This window comes from Penicillium digitatum, chromosome 5 (assembly GCF_016767815.1).
Source record: "Penicillium digitatum chromosome 5, complete sequence".
Lineage (NCBI taxonomy): Eukaryota > Fungi > Ascomycota > Eurotiomycetes > Eurotiales > Aspergillaceae > Penicillium > Penicillium digitatum.
In genome coordinates, this window is record NC_089388.1 from 2,076,035 (window position 1) to 2,098,549 (window position 22,515).

Genomic DNA, 22,515 nt, shown 5'->3' on the forward strand with positions numbered 1-22,515 from the left:
AGAACTGATAAGAAAATGATGAAGATGAAATGGAGAACAAGGACAATGCATATTTCGCATCAAGGCGTCCGGGTGTGCCGGGTTTCGTACATTGCAGCATCTCATGCACCATGGGGCTTTGGATCGTTTCTTATCCAGGTGCTTGTCTTGTTCTGACAAGTTGAAGCAATACAAACAGCATCATCTGAATGCAACCAGTGGTACAAGGTTCACATTCGCATATCTACTAGGAAATTTCTTCCTACGTCTCTTTAACTTGGAGTTGAAAGCATCCGTAAACACATATCCGTAAATCTGGACCTGGAAAACTAGGATTGAATCTTACTTGTTTTTTGATACGAGAACTGTTCCTAAAAAGCTTCGTCTACAGCCCCAATGAAGCTGGATGTAGGATAAAGTATAAAAGCACAGTGAAGTAGATAGGCAAAAAGGAGAAATTTATTCCCCGTGGGTTTTGTTCATTCTCACTCATATATAGTATCCTCCCAAGTTCCCCAAAGCCACAACACTTCCCAAACAGCGTAACCCCAAGTTTAGAGATCTCGGGTCCTAGATCTCGCCTTCTTCACTTCCAGCATCATCATCAGCCTCGCCTTCATCTTTCTGTTCAGCCTGGGAGTCGAATTTACTCCGATGATCCACGTCCGCCGTGGGTAGGGGGACAGATCCAGGGGGATGCGCGACTGGAACGACAAGTTGTTGTTTTTCGGGGACTTCGCCTTCTTCGGCGCTGGACTCTTCTTTCGGAGGCGAGTGTGCTGAGGGTCCCAGGCCTGGATTCTCGCCTGTGATTGAGAGGGAGTTGAAATGAGGCGTGGCTTTTGTTTGAGATAATGCTGCTGCGGGGACGTGAGGACGGGAGTGGACTGGAGGGTGTGTTTTTTGGTCGGTGGGGAGAGTCGCTTCGTGAGAGGGGGTTATGGTGCGTTGGCGCTTGGGGGATCGATCGCGGTCACCGTTCCCGTTGAGGGTTGAATGGGGTTTGTTTTGTGGGGAGGATGGGTGTGGGTGTGGGTGTGATTGTGTGTTGGCGTGCGATTCGGGTTCGCGCGAGCGTTTACGGCCATTTGTAGTCATGTCTGAGGTGACGGCAAGGGTTGGAGGGGTGGAATTGGACTGTTGCTCCGAGGCGGATTTTGTAGGATCGGTGTCGAAGATGCGAGTTGGGTCGTTGGGGTTGGGGGTTGAGTCTGAAAGCGAGAATTCCGGGTAGCCCTTACTAAGGCTTTGCTGGACGCGCTCGTAAATTTTGACGATGAAGGTGCAGGCGCGGATGAGGTCGTCGAGGCGGACGTCGATCTGCTCCCACCAGGGTCTGCCTTCGGCATCGTCGGGGAAGGCGACTTTGCAATGGCGAGCTGCGGCGTACAGGGCCGCGGCGGCGATGACGCGCGGCGGGAATTGGAGACAGAGGACGGTGTAGGTTGAGTCGTTGAGGAAGGAGTAGGTGGAGTGTCGCAAAGCTCTGTTGTCGCCGACACCTAGGAAGACGGAGTAGTCCCAGAGGATGCGGTAGGGGGACTCGACCTGTAGGTCAAAGCAGAGGTATTCAAGCATGACGCTCTCGTTCTGCAGAATCAGGTCGCGCCACTTCCAGTAATCTTTAGACTGCTCGTCGACAATCAGGTTCGGCTGCTTCATGGCGACGCGGCAGCATGCGATAACGAAGTCTTTCATGCGGCGCATGGCCTCGTCCACCTTGAACGCAACGAAGAGGGCCACCGCGGCGATCACCTTCGGGTGCATTAGGTCCGACCCCATTTCCGGATATTGTCCCATCAAAGAGTAGCGCATGAGGAAGCGGTGCATGTACACTGTGGCAGTCATTGAGGTCTGTGGGGGCATCTTCAACATCACGCTCACTTGCCAGATGAACTCGACTGCACGGTGCCGAATGTAGTCCTCTTTCCCGCGTTCAATCTTATCAATGCGCGAGGGCGTGCGCTCGAATTCTTCTTCGGTAAATAACCATTTGTGTTGCTCCGCTTCCAACACCGGATTCGGTAGGCCGGGGATTCGTCGCTTCGGCGGTGCTGAGGAAGCCATGGCTATGCGAAGTGAAGAGGGGGAAGACAAATAAGATCGACGAGCGGTTGTTCACGCAGTGATGACAGAGATGAAGCGCATCCAGCGCACCCAACAAGAAATAGCTCGCGTGATGGTCAGCAATATTATTATCGTTCCAAACGTCACAGTCGTTGGGCCAAATTTAGCATGGCGGAGCTTTCTATCGCATTGTGGAGATGACGGTTCACGACGGGAGATATTCGGAGAATTGGAGAAGTGAAAGTCAGGGGTAGGCAATATTGGAATAGTAAAGCGCTGCCTAAATATCGAGCACGATCAGATGCACAGCAAGGACCTCCGTATTGACGTCGACAAGGGAAGCTTTTGGTCGGAACAATCGCTTTTCCGATTGTAACTATTTATCCGCTTCACACCGACCTCGGGAGTATGAATAGCCACTACATTATATCCCAGGAGGGAGCAATTACAGGTTTTATAGACGCTCATGTAATTTGAATTCGTCATTGATATGCAATTGCACTCTTTGAAACAATTCCTATAAATAATTACAATTGGTATCTAGTACTTTGGAAACAAAGTCCCGTCCTGGCGCCACGCTGATAGATGCAAAATACAAAAAAAGGCCAAGTAGGCATTTATTCCTCCTCACTGATTTCACTCTCATCATCACTGGGAACATATTGCCTGGTCGTGGGTTGGATGTAATGGTGGCTCAGAGCCTCCTCTTCACGAGCACTTTGTTCAAAAGCGGCCTCCATCTCCGCCGCCAAAGCATCATCATCTTCCACTTCATCCTCTTGAATAGCCGTGCGTGTTTGGGCTGAGGAAGTAGGTGGAGCTGTATTGCCGACCGGGGAGGGGAGACTTAATTCCCCAATGTCTTCGTCCCCATCATCATCTGCGGAGGTGTTATTGGATGAGAAGTAAGTCCGGTCCACGAATGGGCGCGGAGGTGGAGAACCCATGTCAATAATGAGATCTCCGTCAACTATGATATTGGAGCTGGGAGACTGCCCAGCTTGTTGTGATCCCGTGCCGGCATCGGATGGCGACGAGCGAGAGTCCTCATACGCAGGTGGGTCGGGATAGCTGACAGGCTCGCTTGGCTTGGTGGGCGGGTGTGCTTTGGCTGGTGCTTTTGCTGGCGGTTTCTTCTGTCGCAGCGGGTTTGTTTGTGTTTGTGTTTTGGATCGAGGTGGTGCAGGTCTAGGTATAGGTCTGGCAGTCGGCATTAGGGGTGTGCTGGCTCTGCTGGTGGCAAGTTCTGGGGTGCTGTGGCCTGAAGGTGGCTTATCATCCTCCCGGCGATTCTTCGGGAGGAAGTGTCGGAAGTCGTAAGGATTGCTATCATCGGCCGGCCCCTCGTCCTCGCTGGTATTTCCTCCGTGTCGGTCTTCTGCCGAGGTTGTTGGTTCATCCTCTTCCTTTATCTGAAGTTGTTCGTATTGCTCGCGGACCTGCTTTTCCGTCTTTCCTGGAGCCGACCGAAGATTGAAGTTCAAGGTTGTCGAGACCGACTCTAAAACGAAGACTTTCCGCTCTGGGTCGAAGATCAGAACCAGGCTTCGCTCGCCCGACGGGTCCTCGCTGCCTTTGTATGCATAGGTCAACGTTTGATCGACATTCGGGGCCTTATCAGTAACAACGAGGTCATAGTGGTCGGCTGATCGGGATTGAGTGATGGTCGACCGTTGCTGTGAGGTTGCGGACTTGGATTTGTGGTTATAATTGACGTTGATCAATCGGCTTGTGTTTGGGTTTCGAGCAAGCCTTTCCCCCAGCACAATTGGGTATTCGGCCTGCTTTGTCGGGTCGATCATGGAGGACAATGTGGGGGTAGCCATATCTGCACTCATGGAGGGGATGAGACTCCGAAATCGAAATAGTTTGTACAATGCAGAGGAGAAGAGAGAGAAAAGGGAAAAGAAGATTGAGAATCCCCAAAGTCGGGGAAAGGTTGAGGTGGAGAAGAGTGAAACGGTCTCCCCACTCATACAAGGGCGATTTGCAACATATCGAATACTTGGATTCCTTACCTACTTTCTTAGCTCTTAGATTAATCTCTTGGATCCTGACTTAATATTAATCTTTTGATCTCATGTTTCATGTTGAATCAACCTGCTTATACTCCGAGTTCTGTGCTACATTCTACGCAGCAAGACTTCGGGTCCGACTTCGGCATAGAGTACCGGGATGAAGAATAAAACACGTAAAGCAAGGTACTGCCATTAGACGATAATTACTAGCCGAGGCATAAACAAAAAAAACGGCTTGCAGAGATACAATGCAATAAAGCAGGGCAGGAGGAGGTATCCAGAAACAAAGAACGAGAGGCATCAGAGACAAAGCGTGAGGTGTCTGTCAGCTATTACAGCTAACACTTTACCACCCAGAATGTGATTGGAATCAAAGAACAGATTCCGAAGTCGGAAATTTGAAGTTTCCGAGTCGTTTATTTAAGCTTCTCCTTGAGCTTGCCGAAAAAGCCACTGAGGCGGTGCTTCTTCTTCTTGTCATCAATAGTAGAAGCACCTTCAGTGCTGTGGGATTGTTTGGGAGAGTGCTCCGTGGTATTTGCGGTTGAAGTAGCAGGAGTTTGAGTAGACTCAGCTCCAGTCGTCACAGTGGGATCTGCGGGCTTTGCGGCCGGAGTTGTAGGTACATGAGCAGACTCCACTCCCGTCGCAGCGCTAGGACTTGCGGGTTCCACAGAAGTGTGAGCCGTGGTTTCGGGAGTCGAGGTTTCGACAGCCTCAGTAGTCTCAGGGCCAGTTGTAACAGTGGGCCCACTAGACTCAGTGTTCTTCGGCGCGGAAGATAGGGTAGCAGCAGCAAAGCTACGGTCCAGCGGAGGAGTCGAAAGTGGCGACACAGCTGCTGAGGCTCCGCCACTAGCGACAGTGAGATGGGGCGCAACGGCCTGGGTGGCCGCAGTGACGGTAGGCGCTGGAGCACCCGCGGACTCTTCAACGGGAATCTTCTTGCGCAGTTCCTCCTCGATAGCATGCTTCTCGTCGACTGCTACTTGGTTCGCAGCAGCCTCCGGGTCCTTGTGGGCCTCAGCCAACGAATCCTTCACTGCCTGGGGGACCTCCTCGACGGGCTTGTCGCCGTTTGCTTGTTTGCCCTTTGCCTCCAACGGAACACCAGCAGCCAGTGCTGCCGTGGTCGAGTTGGGGCCAGCAGACTGGATGTGGTATCCTGGATCGGCCATAGCTGCCTGCTGCGCCGGACCTCCGATGTAGGTCGGCTCGGTCTCACTGGATGCAGCGCTTTGCGCAGGTCCACCTATCGGAAGACTGGATTCAGGAATCATGTTGTTGGTGATTGGGGGAAGGATATATGGGAGATCGCCAGAGTTGGTGTTGATGTTCGGGTTCCCAGTGCCAAACGGAAGAGTTTGGCCCTTCTCATATGACTCTTTGTCCAATGTGACAGTCGACTCAATGGTATTGTTGTGGAGGGTGCTATGGTGAGGGACTTTGTCGCCCGGGTTCAGGCTGACGGGGTTGTCATAACCTTCCGAGGCTGGGATGGGATCCACGGAAAAGGTCTGTTCGGATTCCTGTCCCGGAGTCTCTGGGAAGCTACCAGGTAGATCCCCATTGGGCTCCTTGGGAACGTTGGCAGCGAGAGCCGCGGTTGTAGAATCAGGGGTCACGCCAGACATAGTGGGGTCAAAGTGGGAGTCCTTGATCTCTTCGGGTAGAAGCACGTTGTTGATGTTGTTATGTCCGTCGTCTTCTTCACGGACGTTGGGATCAGTAGTCCAAATACCGTCGACAACAAACTTTTTTTTTTTAAAAAAAAATTCGTCAGTGAGAAGCTAGACAATCTTTGAATCTTGGAACCTTGGGGAATTCCGGGAAGTTGCGACTTTATAAATGGGGGGGGGGAGGAAGCGGCACAGGTGACGTCAGTGGAAGGGTCCCTGTTGCCTAAGGCTCACCGCTATCCGATCTACAGAGGGGAGGACAAAGGTGAAAAAGGAAAGTGCGAGAGGAAAAAAAAAACAGTCAGCCCATACCTTGTACTGAACTTTTTGTACGGGAGATAAAGTCACTTCCTTAACAAAGATATTGCCCACCCGGTCCAGTTTCACCGTCTTACCCCAATCATCGAAATTGCCGGTAACGAACACCTCGCTCGCATTGTAAGGCCTGCAAGTAAGCGTCTTAGGATTGTACCACGAGGAAGTTGCGCAGTACCGAGATACCGAGCTCTCTAGCTGGGTCATGCGGGAAGCTTGACTCACCATTGGAATGTAAAAGTTCCCATCTTGATTCACACGACGTTGGAGAGAAAATTGAAAACAGATAATTTGGGTAGAAGGCAGAAAAAAGGGCAATGAATTGGGACTAAATCAGTGGGGTGTGACACAGACCAGTACCTGACCCTGGAGAGGACTTGGCGCCTACGGAGGAGTAAATGGAGGATACGATTCTAATTCTCTTGCCCTTCTGGAGATGCCCATTAATCAAGGGGTTGGGGTGAACCGTGGCTGTGGCCGGGTCTATGCGCCCGATCTAGACTTTTATGACGCCATGTCAGAGCTAAAAGGGTTGCATGGCTAAGTGCTCCGTACTCCGTGTGTATATTTATATATATTTTTTTTACCAGGCGAGGATATATCGCTTTAGTGTTCTTCTATGGTACTTGATTTAACTCTTACAATATGATAACTATCACTATCATACTGGGCCGGATTAACATGGACCATTTGAAGCCTTTTAAAGTTTTCATGGTTCACGCTTTTCCCGAAAAGATTCCAAGGTGACATTTGAAAACGGCAAGTCCATGACATATGTGACCTAGGGCTTTTCCAAGGTTCCCGTTGCCACTTTTGTGACGAAGATAGAATTCTAGAAGACGGTTGGAAGACAGGGCTTGAAGCTGTCTTTTTCTCATCTTATGATAGCCAGCTCCGATACCACCTAAGGAATCACTGTTCCAGAGTAGTGTACTTGTCCATAATACCTACATCGGACACAATACTTTACTACAGAGCACATGCCTAAATAACATGTTGAGAACGTGAAATTATGAAGCACATCTAACGATCGACAAAGCTCAGACCAACTTTAGTGTGTCTAGTACCCCTCATCTTTCCATTCTCTAGCAACATTTCGACTATTTCTACCTTTTTGACTTCTTGTAAAAGCTGTAAAGCTTCCGGACTGAGCTTCCCTTTAGAAAAGACAGAGGTAATTTCCCGGATTCACCTCCTTGCACTTGCTTTTCTTATTCCATTTGCAATTTTCGATTCATTTTACTTTAACCGAGAGCCATGGAGACGAAAGAAACAGAGAAAATCATGAAGAAAAAAAAAAAAAAAGAAAAGAAAAAGAGAAGAGACGAGGTCATGCAGTATCCCTACAATTAGACTCCAACCAATAATCCCCCCCACTGCCCCTCCGTTGCTTCCTCATTACTCTTACCTCTTCTGCCTCTTCTACCATCCCCTACCTTTGCTACTTTTCCCTGCATTTTCCTTCCCCTTTTCTCAGTCTCTTTATTTAATCCACTCCTTTCTAATATCTACAGGTTTAATCTCTGTTTAACCCGTTTCACATCCCATTCACCTTCAACCCCGGAGTTGCGGCCTCCCCGGCCCTCAACCCCCTAACGCCCTCATGGCCCAGAATTTTGCTCCGAACTTGGCCCCGGCCATCAACACCAGAGTCGGCGACAGATCTGCTGGCATCCAAAAAATTTCCGAGGACGACGAGTTCGAGGTGACGTCACCAACAAACCTGACTTTCCGACAGTTTAGCTCAACTGGTGCGCCGCCGGGCACCGCTTTGTTCGGAGGTACTGCATTTGCCGAGGGGGGATTACAAACGGGAAGATCGTTGTTCAGCCGGAGTCCCTTCCAGGACACTGCGGGGGAGGAGGACGAGCTGGAGGGGGAGCTGGCCCCCCTCCCGGCACGATCCGCACAGCAAGGATTCCCTAGCAACTACGCGCTTGGTCGGCGGACATCTGTCTCAGCGGAATCGTTAAATCCCACTGAAGCTGGTTCGGATAGCTGGTCGCCTCCTCACCATCCAAAGACCGAAGAGCAGGTCTCCCGGCTTAAGAGTGCCGTCAGTAGCAACTTCCTCTTTTCCCACCTCGATGACGATCAATTCTTGACCGTTCTCAACGCTCTCGTTGAGAAACCCATCCCTGCAAAGGACATCAAGGTCATCTCCCAAGGAGATGCCGGTGATTATTTCTACATCGTGGAGAAGGGAAATTTCGACGTTTATATCCACCCCTCCGGCGCCGTGCAGCCTGGTCCAGATGGTCTGGGCAACAAAGTCGCCAGTACCGAACCTGGAGGATCATTCGGCGAGCTGGCTTTGATGTACAATGCTCCGCGTGCTGCAACGGTGATCTCCACCGAGCCAAAGAGCACACTCTGGGCCCTAGACCGCATCACCTTCCGCCGTATTCTGATGGACTCGGCATTCCAACGCCGTCGCATGTACGAGGCTTTCCTGGAGGAAGTCCCGCTGCTTTCTTCTCTGAAGCCATACGAGCGCTCGAAGATCGCCGATGCTCTGGATACCATCAAGTACCCGGCTAATTCCACCATTATCCACGAAGGCGATCCTGGAGATGCTTTCTATCTTTTGGAGTCGGGCGAAGCTGAGGCCACCAAGAATGGGGTCTCAGGGCCCGTCAAGAACTATCACCGAGGCGATTACTTCGGTGAACTTGCCTTGCTGGACGACAAGCCACGCCAAGCGAGCATCACCACCAAGACGGATGTGAAAGTGGCGCGCTTGGGTCGGGACGGATTCAAGCGACTTCTCGGTCCCGTGGAGGGAATGATGAGAGGGGCCGAGTATGAACTGGACGGGGAGAAGTCTCCTGTTTCCAAACCAATTTGATATGATTACAATGAAATTGAATATGGGAGGTTTTTGAGCCAGGAAATTAGACTTCTCATTGGCAGATCCAGCTCTCATGTCATCTGGCACTCACCCGCTATCCCAATAACTGATAATCTGCCTTCTTTTTCATGTTCATTATTTGTCTCCCATTTCTTCCTTCCCAGCAAACTTTCCACTCTTTAAAGACTCTTTGCCTTGTATTTACAACCGTATCTTCTATGCGTTTGTGAAAGGGACCTACTCTCGTCCCTGTTCACCTTGTCCTTTGGCTACTGTGTTATCCACTCGAATTGTACCTACCCTCCAATACTTAGGTATGATCCAGCAGAATGATTAGAAAGGATTTGATTTGCCAAAATTCTCACAGGCAATGGCTATGGACCCAAACACCCAAGGGTTCCAGGTCGAAGTCGCGTAGGAACCCGTCCACTACGATCATGCTGTGTTCCATATGCCCAATGCTACAACCTTGGAATTCTCAAATGCAATCAATACCAGTACATGACATATCACCTCGGAACAGCTAAATCACTCCTCAAAACCCACTTCTCCCCCCCGGTAACCTCAGCCCCTTCATGTATCATACAATGATTTCCATGTCGGTGCAACAGCGCCATCCCAACCTCCGGTGCAACAGCTATCGGCTCCGGATTGCGGTTCGCGCGTGTCGACTCCGGGTAGAAGATTGTTTCACCGCCTGTGCAGGACGTCAGGTAGACTAGGAGAGTCCAAGTAGTGCGTGCGGGTGTTGCTTTCGAACGCGGGTTCGGTGGCGGGAGGGTTATGTTGTTGGCATCGTCGTCTGCGATTAGGATAAAAGGTGTCAGACTAGTTTGCTTGGGTGCATCAAAAATCCTTGCATCAATCAAGACAAAATGCTTCTTACAATGTTGTCCGAAGAACTGCCCTGCAGAGTATCGATAAATGCGAATGTTAGGATTTAACCCCAACGGTTCCCCGCCCCAGAGTTGACGTGCGCGTTCAGCGAGGACACCATCATTTTCTGTGTCCTGGTCGTCCTCGTACTCGTCTTCTTCAAAACGCGTCGTGACAAGCTCCTTCAGCGCGGTGGTACTCCACAACATCTCCGCAAACCGCGCATCGTCGACTTGGAACCGGTCGTTGACTCGTAGTGCCTCGTCTTTCTTTGGGGTTCCCGGTGTCGTTGTTAGTGGTAGCGAGGCGAGGAATGAGATGTATGTTTTGCAGAGGGTGCCTGAGAGGAAGTTGCGGATTATGTAGATTTGGCCGGGGAGGAGGGGGGTCAGGGTTAGATCGGCGGCGGGGAGGAGGGGGCGAAGGGGAGGCCAGTTTGTGGTTGTGCTTTTTAACTGAGGTTTTGGATCGGGCCTTTTGAATTTCGGGGCCATTTTGGATCTTGGGTGAATAGGTAGAAGTGGAGGTGGAAGTGAAAGTGGTATAGGAAGAGGTACGGAGTATAGGTCAAAAGGCTGTTTTTTTTTAAATCGCGATAAGATGATCTCAGGTACAATGGGTTTCTACATATACTCCGCATCCCCCGAATATGTTATACTCCAAAAAGAATACCTCCCTTCCATGTATACTGGATTGATAGGAATTGTATTCGCCCAAAATATCTACTATCACGGTTTCCCCTCATCTCGACGGGAGGCAAGCCACTGAAATTCTGAGGGGCTCCACCCTACATGTAGACAATAAACCGAGAAAATGTGAGATTCTAGAAGTAAAACGAGGTCAATTGCATAGCATGATCCATAGTGACATCCATTATATAGATCTAGGCTTTCTGATCAACAAAATCGGTGAAGAATCAGCTGCGGGCAGTCCATCTAGGTGGATCAGGTCGGAGAGAATATGGATTTGGGCGGGGCGGGAAAGAAAATTTGTCCCGGAAGAGGATCGTCGGCGCTTTTTTTTTCATCTCTTCAACCGTGAACCTCTCCAGATGCTTATTTTGTTGGAGAATTAGTCTAGTCACATTGCGATATTGAGAACTCAAGAAAATCAACGCAAAGACCCCCAAAAAACATGGCTCAGCGGTGACTACGGCCATCTGCAGCGACCAACTCGGCCACCGCTCACCGCCCGGCCCAAGTTGAGAACTTCCCTTCTTATTGGAACTTCATTCCTCTCCCTTCCCCAGCACCAGCCTGTCATGTCGTCGCAGACCATGACTGCGCCAGCCGTGGGCCATCGACCGCCTGACCCAGGCCCCGATAGACCCCTGTACGACTATGGCAGCTCACCGGACCCCGACTCCCCTTCGAATCCTCGAGACGACTCCGCAATCCGCGCCATGCAGAATAATTCTGCCCCGTCAACTCCCAACGGGATGCCCGCCCCGGACGTCGCAATCAAAACTGAATGCTCAGACAGCCACGACTGTTCAGCTGCGCAACATCACCAAGATGCAGACACGCAAAATGCCGCAAGTGCGCTCCTGGCGCAGCTTCTTGGAAATCAATCAGCCGCGAACTCTACACCTACCACGATACAACCTGCAAAACAGGACGAAGACCAGGATATGCACATGGATATCAAGATGGACGATTCAATCTCCCAGTCATTTGACATGGCTGCCCAAAACCCTGCACCCATCGACCAGAGCTTACACCGAGACACAGCCTCGATCTCTCGCGAGATTCAGGACTTGCTGAATGGGAAAACTTTAGGCGACGAGCTCATGGGAACAGATTCTGCACAAGATATGAACCACACAGGATTCAACTCCGATGTCATGGGGACCTTGTCCGACCCTATGAACCCGAAATTGAACACCGATCAGCCCTCGCTCCTTCCGCCCTTGGACTTTTCGGCCGCCCCGAAAAATGCGTTTGAAGCCCTCCATCAAAACGAGCTGCTCACAGCTGCCTTTCTTTCGCAGAATGCGGATCTATCAGCTTTGGGATATCAAGATGTGGCAGCTTCAATTGCTGGATCGGAGCCTAAGATTCAGGCATTCGCCAAGTTGGAATTTGATGATGGGCACTTTTACGTCAATACCTACTCATTCATTCTAGGACGAGATGTGCGTGCCGCCCGCGCCGCCCACCACCGAGAGTTCCAGTACCGGCAGGCCGTGCGAAGCACTCGGGCGAAGAGTTCAAGTGGAGGAAACACATCCCACACCCCAAACCGGATGAAGCGGGAGGAAAGTGCTGCCATGATGGGCAGTGTAGTCAGTGACCGGGGAGGTATAATGGGCTTTGATCCAGATATACCTCCGCACCTTCCGAACAATATGAACATGAGCCGACGGTCGTCAAAATCCTCCTTTGACGAGGCCGTTGTACCATTGCATGCAAACCCAGCTCAACTACAATCGACTACAGACTACAATGCGCTCGCAATGCAATCTTTGCAAGATGGAAACGGAGACGCAAAGCCCGTTGATGCGCTGGCTTTGCTCCCATCCCCTGATTCTTGCCCCACTATCCCAATCCACCCCCCAACGACCGTTGATGGCAGTGCCGCAGGCCATCGAGGGATTTCTCGGAGGCATGTCCGGATCTCATACAATTTTGATCGTAACTTGTTTGAAATGGAAGTAATGGGACGTAATGGAGCGTTCATTGGGGCTGATTGGCTATCACCGGGGCAAGTTCGCCCGTTACACAGCGGCGACTACATCCAAATCGGAGGCGTGCGCATCCGCTTTTTGCTACCAGATGTCCCTATTGGTGAAACTGGAGCAGACCGGATGGAAGAAAAAATGGCAGAAAATAACGACGAAGAAGAGGAGAAAGATGCTCGTGCTTCAATCGAAATGGATGACGATGTCGATGAATCTGAGAGACTTGGGAGCGACAGCGGCGAGAGCAGGGAACCTTCAAAGAAGATCATTCTCAAAACAAAGGATTCCAAATCATCTCAAGCAATGGATTCTATCGAGAATGGGGATAACGATTCGCAGCCGGCCCGCCGCCGGGGACCAGGACGCCCTCCCAAGGATGGGATCATGTCCAAGCGCGAACGAGCTGAGCTTGCACGGGAGCAGAAAATTGCTGCCAAGCGCGAGGCCAACGGAGGTATCACACCACCTCCACTCAAAGTACCCAAGGCCGGGAAGACAGTTGCCAAAGAATCTGTCGTTCCCGAGTCACCAACAAACAAACCCTCCGAGAAGCGCAAGTACACCAAGAGAAAGAAGCCAGACGGCACACCAATGGATTCTCCTCTTCCCTCAACCGAAGGCGGCCAAATGTCTGCAGAGCCCCCGCAAGAATATGTCAAGCCCCCACCAGTCAAAAAGCGCAAGCCATCACGGTCACCATCTCCCAACTATCCTCCAGAGTCTGCTTACAATGCCGAGGATCTGGCGAAGCCCCCGTACAACTATGCTGTTCTCATCTTTGATGCTCTGACGGAAGCCGGCACGCCAATGACGTTGAAGCAGATCTATCGCGCGCTGAAACTGAAGTATCCGTACTTCCGATTCAAGTGTGAGACCGAGGGCTGGACGTCGAGTGTACGGCACAACCTGAACGGCAACGGTCATTTGTTCATGCATGCAGAGCGAGATGGCAAGGGTTGGTCATGGCAGCTTATTCCCGGCGCGTCGGTTGAGAAGGAAAAGAAACGACGTCCTTCGCCGCCGCCGCAAGTGTCTCATCCTCCTCCACCTGCTCCCCAGCAATACATGCCTCAGATGTCCCACTCTTATGCACCACCTCAGGGCCCACCTCCGGTGCCAAATCCACCACAGCATTTCCAATTCCCTTCCATACCGCCTGCTCCTTTCCCGGCGTCTGTCAATGTGGGAGCACATCCACCACAATCTAGTCCCTATCCACCTCCATCGAAGGCCCCTGTTCCTACACCAACCGCTCCTCCTCCTCCTCCGCCGGTTCAAGCCTCTGCTTCTGCTCCTGCTCCTGCTCCTGCTCCTGCTCCGCCCCCGACTCAGGCTCCGACACCGGCACCCCCGCCGGCGCCTACACCCACTCCTGTCTCTGCTCCCATCCCGTCACCAGCGCCAACACCTATTTCGGCTCCTGCGCCCGCATCTACACCCGCACCCGCACCTACACAGGCCCCCGCGCCCGTACCGTCGGCACCGGCATCGGCACCTGCACCCGCGCCAACACCAGGACCACCTATCATTCCAGCTGCATCATTCCCCATCCCCAGTCAGCTCCGCAACAACCTCCCAGCTGCATTCGCGGCCACCATCCCTTCAACCTACACTTCACCCTACGCATCCGCCCCCGCTCCGCAAGGCAACCAGCAGCAACAGTTGCAGACCCCGCGGCCTCCTCACGGACCACCTCAGCATCATTCCCCTTATCCACAACAAAAGCCGCCATCCTCTCAACCTCCTCACAACAACCCGCAGCCTCGGACCTACCCTCCATCTAGTGGGGTGCAGTTCCAACACCAGCATCAGCATCAGCTTTCTCATCAGCAACCGGTCCAATCCCATTCGCAGCCGCTGTCGCATCCGCCTCAGCAGCAACATTCGCTACCTCACCACCAGCACCCGCCGCAGCATCAGCACCAACATCAGCATCAGCATCAGCACCAGCACCAGCACCATCCGCCTCCAGGTCTCCCGGCCCATTCTCACCATCAGCAACAGCAACACCCTGTTCAGCAAAACTCAGCACCAGGACTCCCGGAGTCATCGTCGTTCATTGACCGAGCGAACAAGGCAATCGATGACTTTGAGGCTGTTCTCATGGAAGACTACGAAGACAAGAACTACATTCGGGAAGTTCTGCGGAGTGCGCGTGCACGCGTGTTGGGCGATGCGCCAGAAAGCTCCTTCCCAGGCGGCGAACCGAAAGACGAAGCCGTCATCATGGACGTGCTACGCAATTTGGTTGGCAGCCTGAAAGACGAGTGAATGGCCTTCTGGCTGCACATATTACAAATATGGGTGGAGGGAATGGTTTCCTCCCTGACGACTTATCGAGTACACGAGTCTTATGGTTTTGCCTTTTTTTCCTCTTTTTCTTCTTCCTCTTTTTCTTTCTCCAATCTATCCTCTTCAAATTGTTGTTTTGCGACACGTCTGGATTCTTTGGATCTTAATGATATCCCTCGGTTTTTGCGGACAGGCGTTTGCTTGCGCCTTGTCTATTTCGTTTTTGTCAGGTTTAAAAAGCTTCTCCCTGTTCTCTTTTGAGGCTCTTCACAGCCCACTGTTTTGGAGGTGCAGAGGGGATCTCTCCCTTGTGGAATCATCCCGATTTGCTTTTTTTTGGTTTTTGATCATGGCGTGCCTAGCCTGATCTTAAGCGTAAAAGCTCAGCTTGATAGAAATACCATTCACATTGACCGGACTGAATACACCTGTACTCATTCTCCAGCACAGACACCAGCTATCTACGACATACGAAGGCAGTATGTCAGCACTTTTCAATGTGAAACCCTTGAGGTCACAACCTTGTTCTTCTCCGGAGTGAAGCCCGAAAAGCTTGCGTCTCTGGACTCATTCACAGGCTGACTCTTGAACCATGTATCCCCGCAAAATGGGCGTCTTCGCGAGAGCCACTTTTGTTTCCAACGCTAGCAGTTGAAGGCCTTCAATATTGAAACCCTTGTCTACTCCCACAGGCACGCCTATGTTCTATCCGTTTGCGATCCCAATTCTACTGCCGAAAAATGCCCGAGTTGAGGACGGGGGTTCCCACAGTCAAAGGGCTCAGATGAAGGTTCTTCGTCACATCAACCTTAGTCGGCATTTCAAGTTAAGGATGACCTGTATATGATTGCAGTATTCGATGATGGTGATGAAACATGCAACAACTACGAATCTTGATCCTTTTTCTCTGTTGGCGCAAGTGTTGTGGGAATTGTATCGATTAGCTTGATGAAAACCGTGTTGATTGACTAAAATTCAACTATTACGCAACGATTGCACCCATCATGGTTGCCTACGTACGCATTGTTAATAATGTATATAACGAAAATCATTACATATGTTTGGATATTATAAACACCCCGGAACCTCGTATGTTAGAATGAAAACCAGCTCCCTCGTAGGTTAGAACGGGGGAGGTAGGGTTGATCATGGGCAAATGGAATAGAAGCTGAAAACAGGAGAAGAACGAAAAAGAATCAAAAAGGGGCCAGCCTTTGCCCTGCAAGATGATACATGTTGTACATCGGAGCAAGAATCCCGTCAAGCATCCCAAGTTTCGATGTCTATTAGCAGGGTTATGCCGGATAGATATAGCGAGGAATGAGAGCATGATGGTGGAACAGTATTAGGCAATATCTTGGAAAGAATAAGAACAGTAATTAAGAAAGTAACATGAAAAACTGTATGGATGCAAACAAGAAGCATGAGTAGAGCGATCATAGGAAACGGGACACATTCATTCGTTGCTTGTTCGAATAACTCATGACCGTTTTGGTTTCTTTTCGTTTTTTCCCCCGAGTTCCTGGTTTTCTTTCAGGTCCTTTCAGGATGGAAAAGTTCACTGGCTTTTGTGCACGTGCCTTGGGAACAAAGTCCAACAAAAGACCACAAGAAACATAGACACTCGGGACAAAGATCAAGGGGAGACATGGAATAAAGACCCCGGCACGGTGTGACCAGCAACAACCGTGCTTGTGGAGAATTCCCCGGCCGAAGACTCATCTCGAAGCCTGGAGAACTCAAGACAATGTCATGTCAACTGGTAGGAGAAAGAAGCCAATCTAGTACTAGTACAAGGGATTCTTGACATCTTGGACGCCACGTCGGATGACATCCTCGACGCGCCAGCGGGGAGGGGAAATGTGTTCCGAACGCTTGCGATGCCATTCCTTCTCCAGCTCTGGGGGCGGAGTTTGCTGTTCGGCAGCAGGCAGTGCACCACCCGCGATGCCAGTAGAGAATTTCAACTGGAGGATGTTGCCAATTTCATCACAAGCGGCCAACACACGGTCAAGATCATCCTTGGTGTGGGCAGCAGAGACACAAAAACGGGCACGGGACGAGACCAGTGGAGTGGCAGGGTAACCAACAACGACGACAGAGATCTTTCGCCGGAGCATCTCGTGCGAGAATGCAGGCATCTTGGCCGGGTTGAAGAGAAGGAGTGGAACGATTGGCGAATCGTCGTGGCCATACACTATAAAGCCAAGACGCTTTAATCCGAGACGGAGGTATCGGGAATTAAAAGCCAATCGCTGCAATCGCTCCTCGCCCTGACCGGGAACGAGTTCACCGCTAATAATGCGCAGAGCGGAAGCGATCTGGGAAAGCACGGCAGGCGCAGGAGACTCTCCGTAGTAGACACCGGGGTTGATGGCACGAAGTTGGTCGATCATCACCTTGTCCGCCGCAATATAGCCACCATTGGCACCGAATGACTTTGTAAGGGTGCCCATCAGAATGTCTACCTCAGCAGTATCAATCCCAAAGTAATCACAAACACCACGTCCCTTGGGGCCAATGGCTCCAACGGAGTGGGCCTCATCGACGAACAGGTTGAACTTGTACCGGCGCTTCAATTGCACAAGACCAGGAAGGTTGCACATGGAGCCCTCCATGGAGTAGAGTCCCTCAACCACGACCAGGATCTTCTTCCAGGGACGGTGAGTGCGGGGTTGTCCCTGGGAGATAGCCTCTCGAAGTCTGAGCTCGAGGTCCTTCATGTCATTGTGCTTGAACATGGCGATGGAGGCGCCAGAGAGACGAGCACCAAAACGGATCGAGGCGTGGTTCAGTTCATCAGAGATCAGGAGACAACCCTTCGAGACCAAGGCGGGGAAGACAGTTGCGTTGGTGCCGAAACCCATGGAGAAGACCATAGACGCTTCTTTGCCCACAAATCTGGCGATCAGATCCTCAACTTCGACATGCATGTCTTGTGTGCCGGACTCGGCTCGGGTGCTGGGCGCTGCAATACCATACTTCCTGATGGATTCTTCTGCAATATCCGCACAAGGGCCATCCGACTGAGCGAAACCCAGGTAGTTGTACGAGCTCAGATTCAGGGTGTCGGTAGTGGTACCCGTCAGGAAGAAGTGCTGGTTGTGGTCATCTGTGCCTCGGTCGATGAGAGTGATGGTGCGACCGGGAACACCGGTCACGGGGCGCTCAAAGCAGTCGTTGATGCGCAATTTCAAACGACGCACATAGAAGTTGTCGAAATCGTTGTTGAGAGCGGCATAGCCATTGCGAGGCTTGAGATGCCGGTAGTTCTCCTCGCGGAATCGCTTGCCAAAGAAATCACGGACATGTCCAAAAGCGATTAAGATTAGGTAACTGATGTAGGTAGTGAGCAGGTAATAATACGGCGGCTCGTCCATCACCGGCTCTGGGAAGACACCACCAGGGTGTCGACTGGAGTATCGGTGGCTGGGATGACCGATCGGACCAAACTGGGCATGTTGCTTGGCCAGCCGACGAGCTTCCTCAGGGGTCGGAGGCTGGAAGAGTGTTGTAGGCAGCTCGTCCATGCTGGGATTATCCGCGGTGGCAGTTGATAGAGAGATCGTCGGTAGGGACAGTGATGCCAAACTTATCGGCGGAGAAGAATTGCTAGGTTGAGAATGCCCACCCTGTACAGTCTCTGTCCTTGACTTTGGCGAAGACGAGAATAACTGAGAAAGGCGATTGGACTTGACCGTGGGGGCCTTGATGGAGATACCGCCCTTTCCCGAAGAAGGTGAAAAGAACGGCGGGTTGGTAGAGGTGTCGTTGGAAGAGTTGCTGCTAAATCGACGAGGCATCGCAGGAGGAAGCAGCGTAAAGTTTCGGCTCGGGTGTTCTTTTTTTTTCACTTCAGGATCGACAGGCGCTTTAGGTTGGACGCGGCCGAATTGACAACTTAAGGCAGGGACCACCGGAGGTGGTTAAGACTTGACTTGTTTGGCAGGCTGGGGGCTGTATTTTCGGAGAGACTTCAGGTCCTCGGAGTCGAGAGTCGATGGCAACCTCAGGCAATGTGTTCAATCTGGAAACTGCAGCCAATTAGTTAATCTGGAGTATACATCAATGTGACGCCTCTAAGCCATGCTTCATTCCCAAACAAACTAAACCCAGGAACTGCCAGCTCACACTTTTCACAGATTGAGACGTACCGCAAGGTTGATTCGAGGTGTAAGCGGAAGCCGGATACTCCGAAGGGGCTTTTAAGATCGCGAGCACGTGGAATTTGGGGGGGCAAGAAACACGAAGGGGCAAAGAGCCCTACGTTCAGATGACGAACGGACTAATCTCCGTTTCACAACAAACAGAAATAATGAAGCACCGAAATGAGTACAGCGTAGAAGAAGAAGGGGAGTCTGAGAAGGTAAATAAGAGACCTGAGTGTTGCCTTAAGCGTTGACCATTATGGAGTGACCTCCTGGTATTAGTTAAAAACACATTCAGTACAACGAAAATTACGCCTGATTGGCTGTTCGTTGGTGCCAAGTGGGTATTATTACCACATCCATACTTGATTTTTTTTTTTTTTCCACACTAAAATTTCGGACCCGAGAAGGCCCAAAGCCACACACAGTCGGAGAGTCGGAGAGTCGTATCCGCACTGGTGGAACTAGTCCAATGTGCTAACGTGCTTGAATTGTGCACAATTAGATATTATCTATATGTTGTATTGTGCTGGTATTATCATAACAAAGGCAATGGGTATGCTCATCCGGTATATCCGATTCCTGACTCTTTAGATCGACACATCTTCTTTTCCAGGACGGTGACACCTACACACGAGATGTGACATCTGGGATTTTCCAAGGATATGAAAACGGCCAAGGTGCCGAAGGCAGCAAATGTCACTTTCGATCTGATGTGACATGCCTCTATTTGCAAGTACGCCGTAGAGTAACTCCATATGCTCCGTAGTAGATACAGACCAAAGAAATGGTATGATTTCACATCCAGGAGGGCTTTTAAGAGAAATTACGTTCCCCGTAGCCGCGGAGATCGGCAACTCAGCACCCGATCACTCCCGCCTCCCTGGGGTAATTTGCATTGTGTGACTCTTGACCTCACGCTTTGACCCTTGACCCCTGTGAAGCCCTATCAAATTCATCAAATTGGTTGGTAGTCTATTGCCACATTGACTTGGGGGGTAGTGTGACTGTAGAACAATCTCAGTCGACAAAGTTTACACACTCGATCCGATATTGAGATCCTAATCTTATACATCGTTACCGATGCCTCATATCGAGATCGTTGAGCCGGAGGTCAAGGAGCTCTGGCGGTCCTCCTCTCCTGAGGCCACCCAGGTCTATGATTTCATGACTAAAGTGAACAAGAAGTATGGCTTGACACTGAATGACTACAACGCTCTCTGGAAATGGAGCGTCTCTGAACCAGCCCAATTCTGGGAGGAAATATGGCACTATACAAAAATCCATGCACATAAGCCTTACCAACAGGTGAGTATCGGACTGAGATGCATAATTGGGGTGAGATATCCGATCCTAATCCGATCCACATAGATCCTTGATTCAAAAGATGTGCTTTTTCCCAGACCTTCGTTTTTCGAAGGCAGCACTTTAAACTTCGCCGAGAATCTGTTGTATCCCGCCAGGGCGCCGGATGAAGATTCCGTGGCAGTGATTGGCGCCACCGAAGCTGCCCGCGAATTTATTTCGTGGAAGGAGCTGCGAGAACGAGTTCGGCTATGTGCAAACGCTTTGAAAGAGGCAGGTCTGAAGACCGGTGATCGTGTCGCAGGCTTCGTAGGCAATCATGCTAATACCGTCGTGGCGATGTTGGCCGCAGCCTCAATCGGAGCCTTTTGGACTGGCGTGTCACCTGACACCGGTGTGCATGCCGTATTGGAACGCTTGAAGCAGATCCAACCTAAGATTCTCTTTGCGGACAATGGCTCCTTCTACAATGGCAAGGTGCATAGCTCACAGGTCAAGGTACGGGAGATTGTCTCTGAATTGCCAGATCTTGAGCTTTTGGTGCTCCTTATCACTACCCCGGAACTTGAAGTTAACCTAGATGATCTTCGACCTGCAAATGGGAAAGCGAAGGTTTATGATGATTTCGTGTCGGAAGTCAAGAACCCCCAGGTGCCATTGGAGTTTGCAAGCTTGAGGCCGGATCATCCTGTCTATATCTTGTACTCATCCGGTACAACAGGCGCTCCCAAGCCTATCGTTCATGGGTCTCTGGGCACATTGTTGCAACACAAGAAAGAGCATCTTCTTCACTGTGACATTCGACCAGGTGATCGTTTGTTCTACTTCACAACCACAACTTGGATGATGTGGCACTGGCTGGTATCGGGCTTGGCCAGTGGAGCAACAATTGTTTTGTACGATGGTTCACCCTTCCGACCCTTTGACGATGAAGGCGGAAAGGGAGAAATGGCCATGCCGCGGCTGATTGAAGAGCTTCAAATCACCCATTTCGGTACATCAGCTAAATACCTCTCTCTCCTCGAACAAGCCGCTTTGAACCCGCGCAAGCATGCCCATCGGCCAGTGTCACTAAAGACCCTAAGAGCCATCTTCAGTACTGGATCTCCACTGGCACCATCGACATTCGAATACGTTTATTCCTCTTTCCACCACGACATCATGCTTGGTTCCATCACCGGTGGCACAGACATACTCTCTCTGTTCGCCTCCGGCTGCCCTATTCTCCCAGTTCACAGAGGAGAAATCCAATGTCGCTCTTTGGGCATGGACATTTCAGTGTTCGACTATGCTGGCAATGACATCAGTGCAACAGGCGAACCCGGTGATCTTGTCTGCATCACGCCCTTCCCGGCCCAACCAGTCATGTTCTGGCCCCCGGGGTCAATAGGCTCGGAGAAGTACCGGAAGAGCTACTTCGACGTTTTCGGACCCTCGGTCTGGCACCACGGAGACTACGTGCGCTTCAACCCACAAACCGGAGGTGTGGTCATGCTAGGCCGCAGCGACGGTGTACTCAAGCCATCTGGAGTGCGATTTGGCAGTGCCGAGATTTACAATATTCTTCTCAAGCATTTCGCTGATGATGTGGAAGATTCTCTTTGCATTGGCCGGAGGCGAGAAGGCATCGATACCGATGAGACTGTCGTTCTGTTTATCCGACTTACTTCTGGCAACGAGTCCGGTATGCCGGCAGATCTTGCAGCACGCATTCAGTCCACCATTCGCAAGGAACTTAGCCCCCGCCATGTCCCTGGTATCATTGACGCATGTCCCGAGATCCCGGTGACTTCCAATGGTAAGAAGGTCGAGAATGCTGTCAAGCAGATTCTGTGTGGGCTTAACATCAAGATTGGTGCGAGTGTTGCGAATGCTTCATGTCTTGATTGGTATAGAACCTGGGCCTCGGAACACCCTTAGTGACTCAATTCTTTATCATGTAGAGAATTAAACCATGCACTGATATCTGTTAAATGTCATCAATGCTCTACGTTCATATGTTGATGAGAATACATTCAAGCCCTGTAGGTCTTGGCCCCGGGGTAAACAGACAAGACACCTGGCCCTATTGCGTCCAGACAAATATGGTGACGAACATTCATATGCTTCTTGTCAAAAATTTTAATAACTCGATCGTAAAATATGCTCAATCTGCTATGTCACAGAAGAACATCTGGGCATCGGATTAGCTAAGCAGTTCGGGTCGAGGCTCCATTACGATTCTTCGCCGACAATCCGCCCGAGCTACATCAACTCTTCCGGAGATATTCGGTGCACCAAGAAATCCCAAAGTTACCAGGTTGTT

At 50.9% G+C, this 22,515-nt stretch overlaps 8 protein-coding genes across 8 annotated transcripts; 3 read left to right on the plus strand and 5 right to left on the minus strand.

Moving 5' to 3' along the window:
- Positions 1-549: 549 nt before the first annotated feature.
- On the minus strand, positions 550-2,046 carry Pdw03_1932 (Cyclin, putative; the record flags this gene model as incomplete). The annotated part of the gene is made up of 1 exon (XM_014680843.1): positions 550-2,046. The coding sequence occupies one exon, from the start codon at positions 2,044-2,046 to the stop codon at positions 550-552; it is 1,497 nt and encodes a 498-aa protein (XP_014536329.1).
- A 617-nt stretch (positions 2,047-2,663) lies between these two features.
- Pdw03_1933 (Transcription elognation factor Eaf, N-terminal) lies at positions 2,664-3,884 on the minus strand (the record flags this gene model as incomplete). Its single annotated transcript, XM_014680842.2, has 1 exon — positions 2,664-3,884. One exon carries the CDS (start codon positions 3,882-3,884, stop codon positions 2,664-2,666), a length of 1,221 nt encoding a protein of 406 aa, XP_014536328.2.
- Positions 3,885-4,480: 596 nt separating this feature from the next.
- Pdw03_1934 (Immunoglobulin E-set) lies at positions 4,481-6,306 on the minus strand (the record flags this gene model as incomplete). The annotated part of the gene is made up of 3 exons (XM_014680841.1): positions 4,481-5,818; positions 6,056-6,188; positions 6,284-6,306. The coding sequence occupies 3 exons, from the start codon at positions 6,304-6,306 to the stop codon at positions 4,481-4,483; spliced, it is 1,494 nt and encodes a 497-aa protein (XP_014536327.1).
- Positions 6,307-7,661: 1,355 nt separating this feature from the next.
- Pdw03_1935 (cAMP-dependent protein kinase regulatory subunit PkaR) lies at positions 7,662-8,906 on the plus strand (the record flags this gene model as incomplete). Its single annotated transcript, XM_014680840.1, has 1 exon — positions 7,662-8,906. The coding sequence occupies one exon, from the start codon at positions 7,662-7,664 to the stop codon at positions 8,904-8,906; it is 1,245 nt and encodes a 414-aa protein (XP_014536326.1).
- A 512-nt stretch (positions 8,907-9,418) lies between these two features.
- On the minus strand, positions 9,419-10,279 carry Pdw03_1936 (Prolyl 4-hydroxylase, alpha subunit; the record flags this gene model as incomplete). Its single annotated transcript, XM_066100035.1, has 2 exons — positions 9,419-9,711; positions 9,796-10,279. The coding sequence occupies 2 exons, from the start codon at positions 10,277-10,279 to the stop codon at positions 9,419-9,421; spliced, it is 777 nt and encodes a 258-aa protein (XP_065957762.1).
- A 767-nt stretch (positions 10,280-11,046) lies between these two features.
- Positions 11,047-14,736, plus strand: Pdw03_1937 (Winged helix-turn-helix transcription repressor DNA-binding; the record flags this gene model as incomplete). The annotated part of the gene is made up of 1 exon (XM_014680838.1): positions 11,047-14,736. One exon carries the CDS (start codon positions 11,047-11,049, stop codon positions 14,734-14,736), a length of 3,690 nt encoding a protein of 1,229 aa, XP_014536324.1.
- Positions 14,737-16,544: 1,808 nt separating this feature from the next.
- On the minus strand, positions 16,545-18,560 carry Pdw03_1938 (Serine palmitoyltransferase 2, putative; the record flags this gene model as incomplete). The annotated part of the gene is made up of 1 exon (XM_014680837.1): positions 16,545-18,560. One exon carries the CDS (start codon positions 18,558-18,560, stop codon positions 16,545-16,547), a length of 2,016 nt encoding a protein of 671 aa, XP_014536323.1.
- Positions 18,561-19,988: 1,428 nt separating this feature from the next.
- Positions 19,989-22,130, plus strand: Pdw03_1939 (Acetoacetyl-coa synthetase, putative; the record flags this gene model as incomplete). The annotated part of the gene is made up of 2 exons (XM_014680836.1): positions 19,989-20,213; positions 20,277-22,130. 2 exons carry the CDS (start codon positions 19,989-19,991, stop codon positions 22,128-22,130), a joined length of 2,079 nt encoding a protein of 692 aa, XP_014536322.1.
- Between the last annotated feature and the right edge of the window lie 385 nt (positions 22,131-22,515).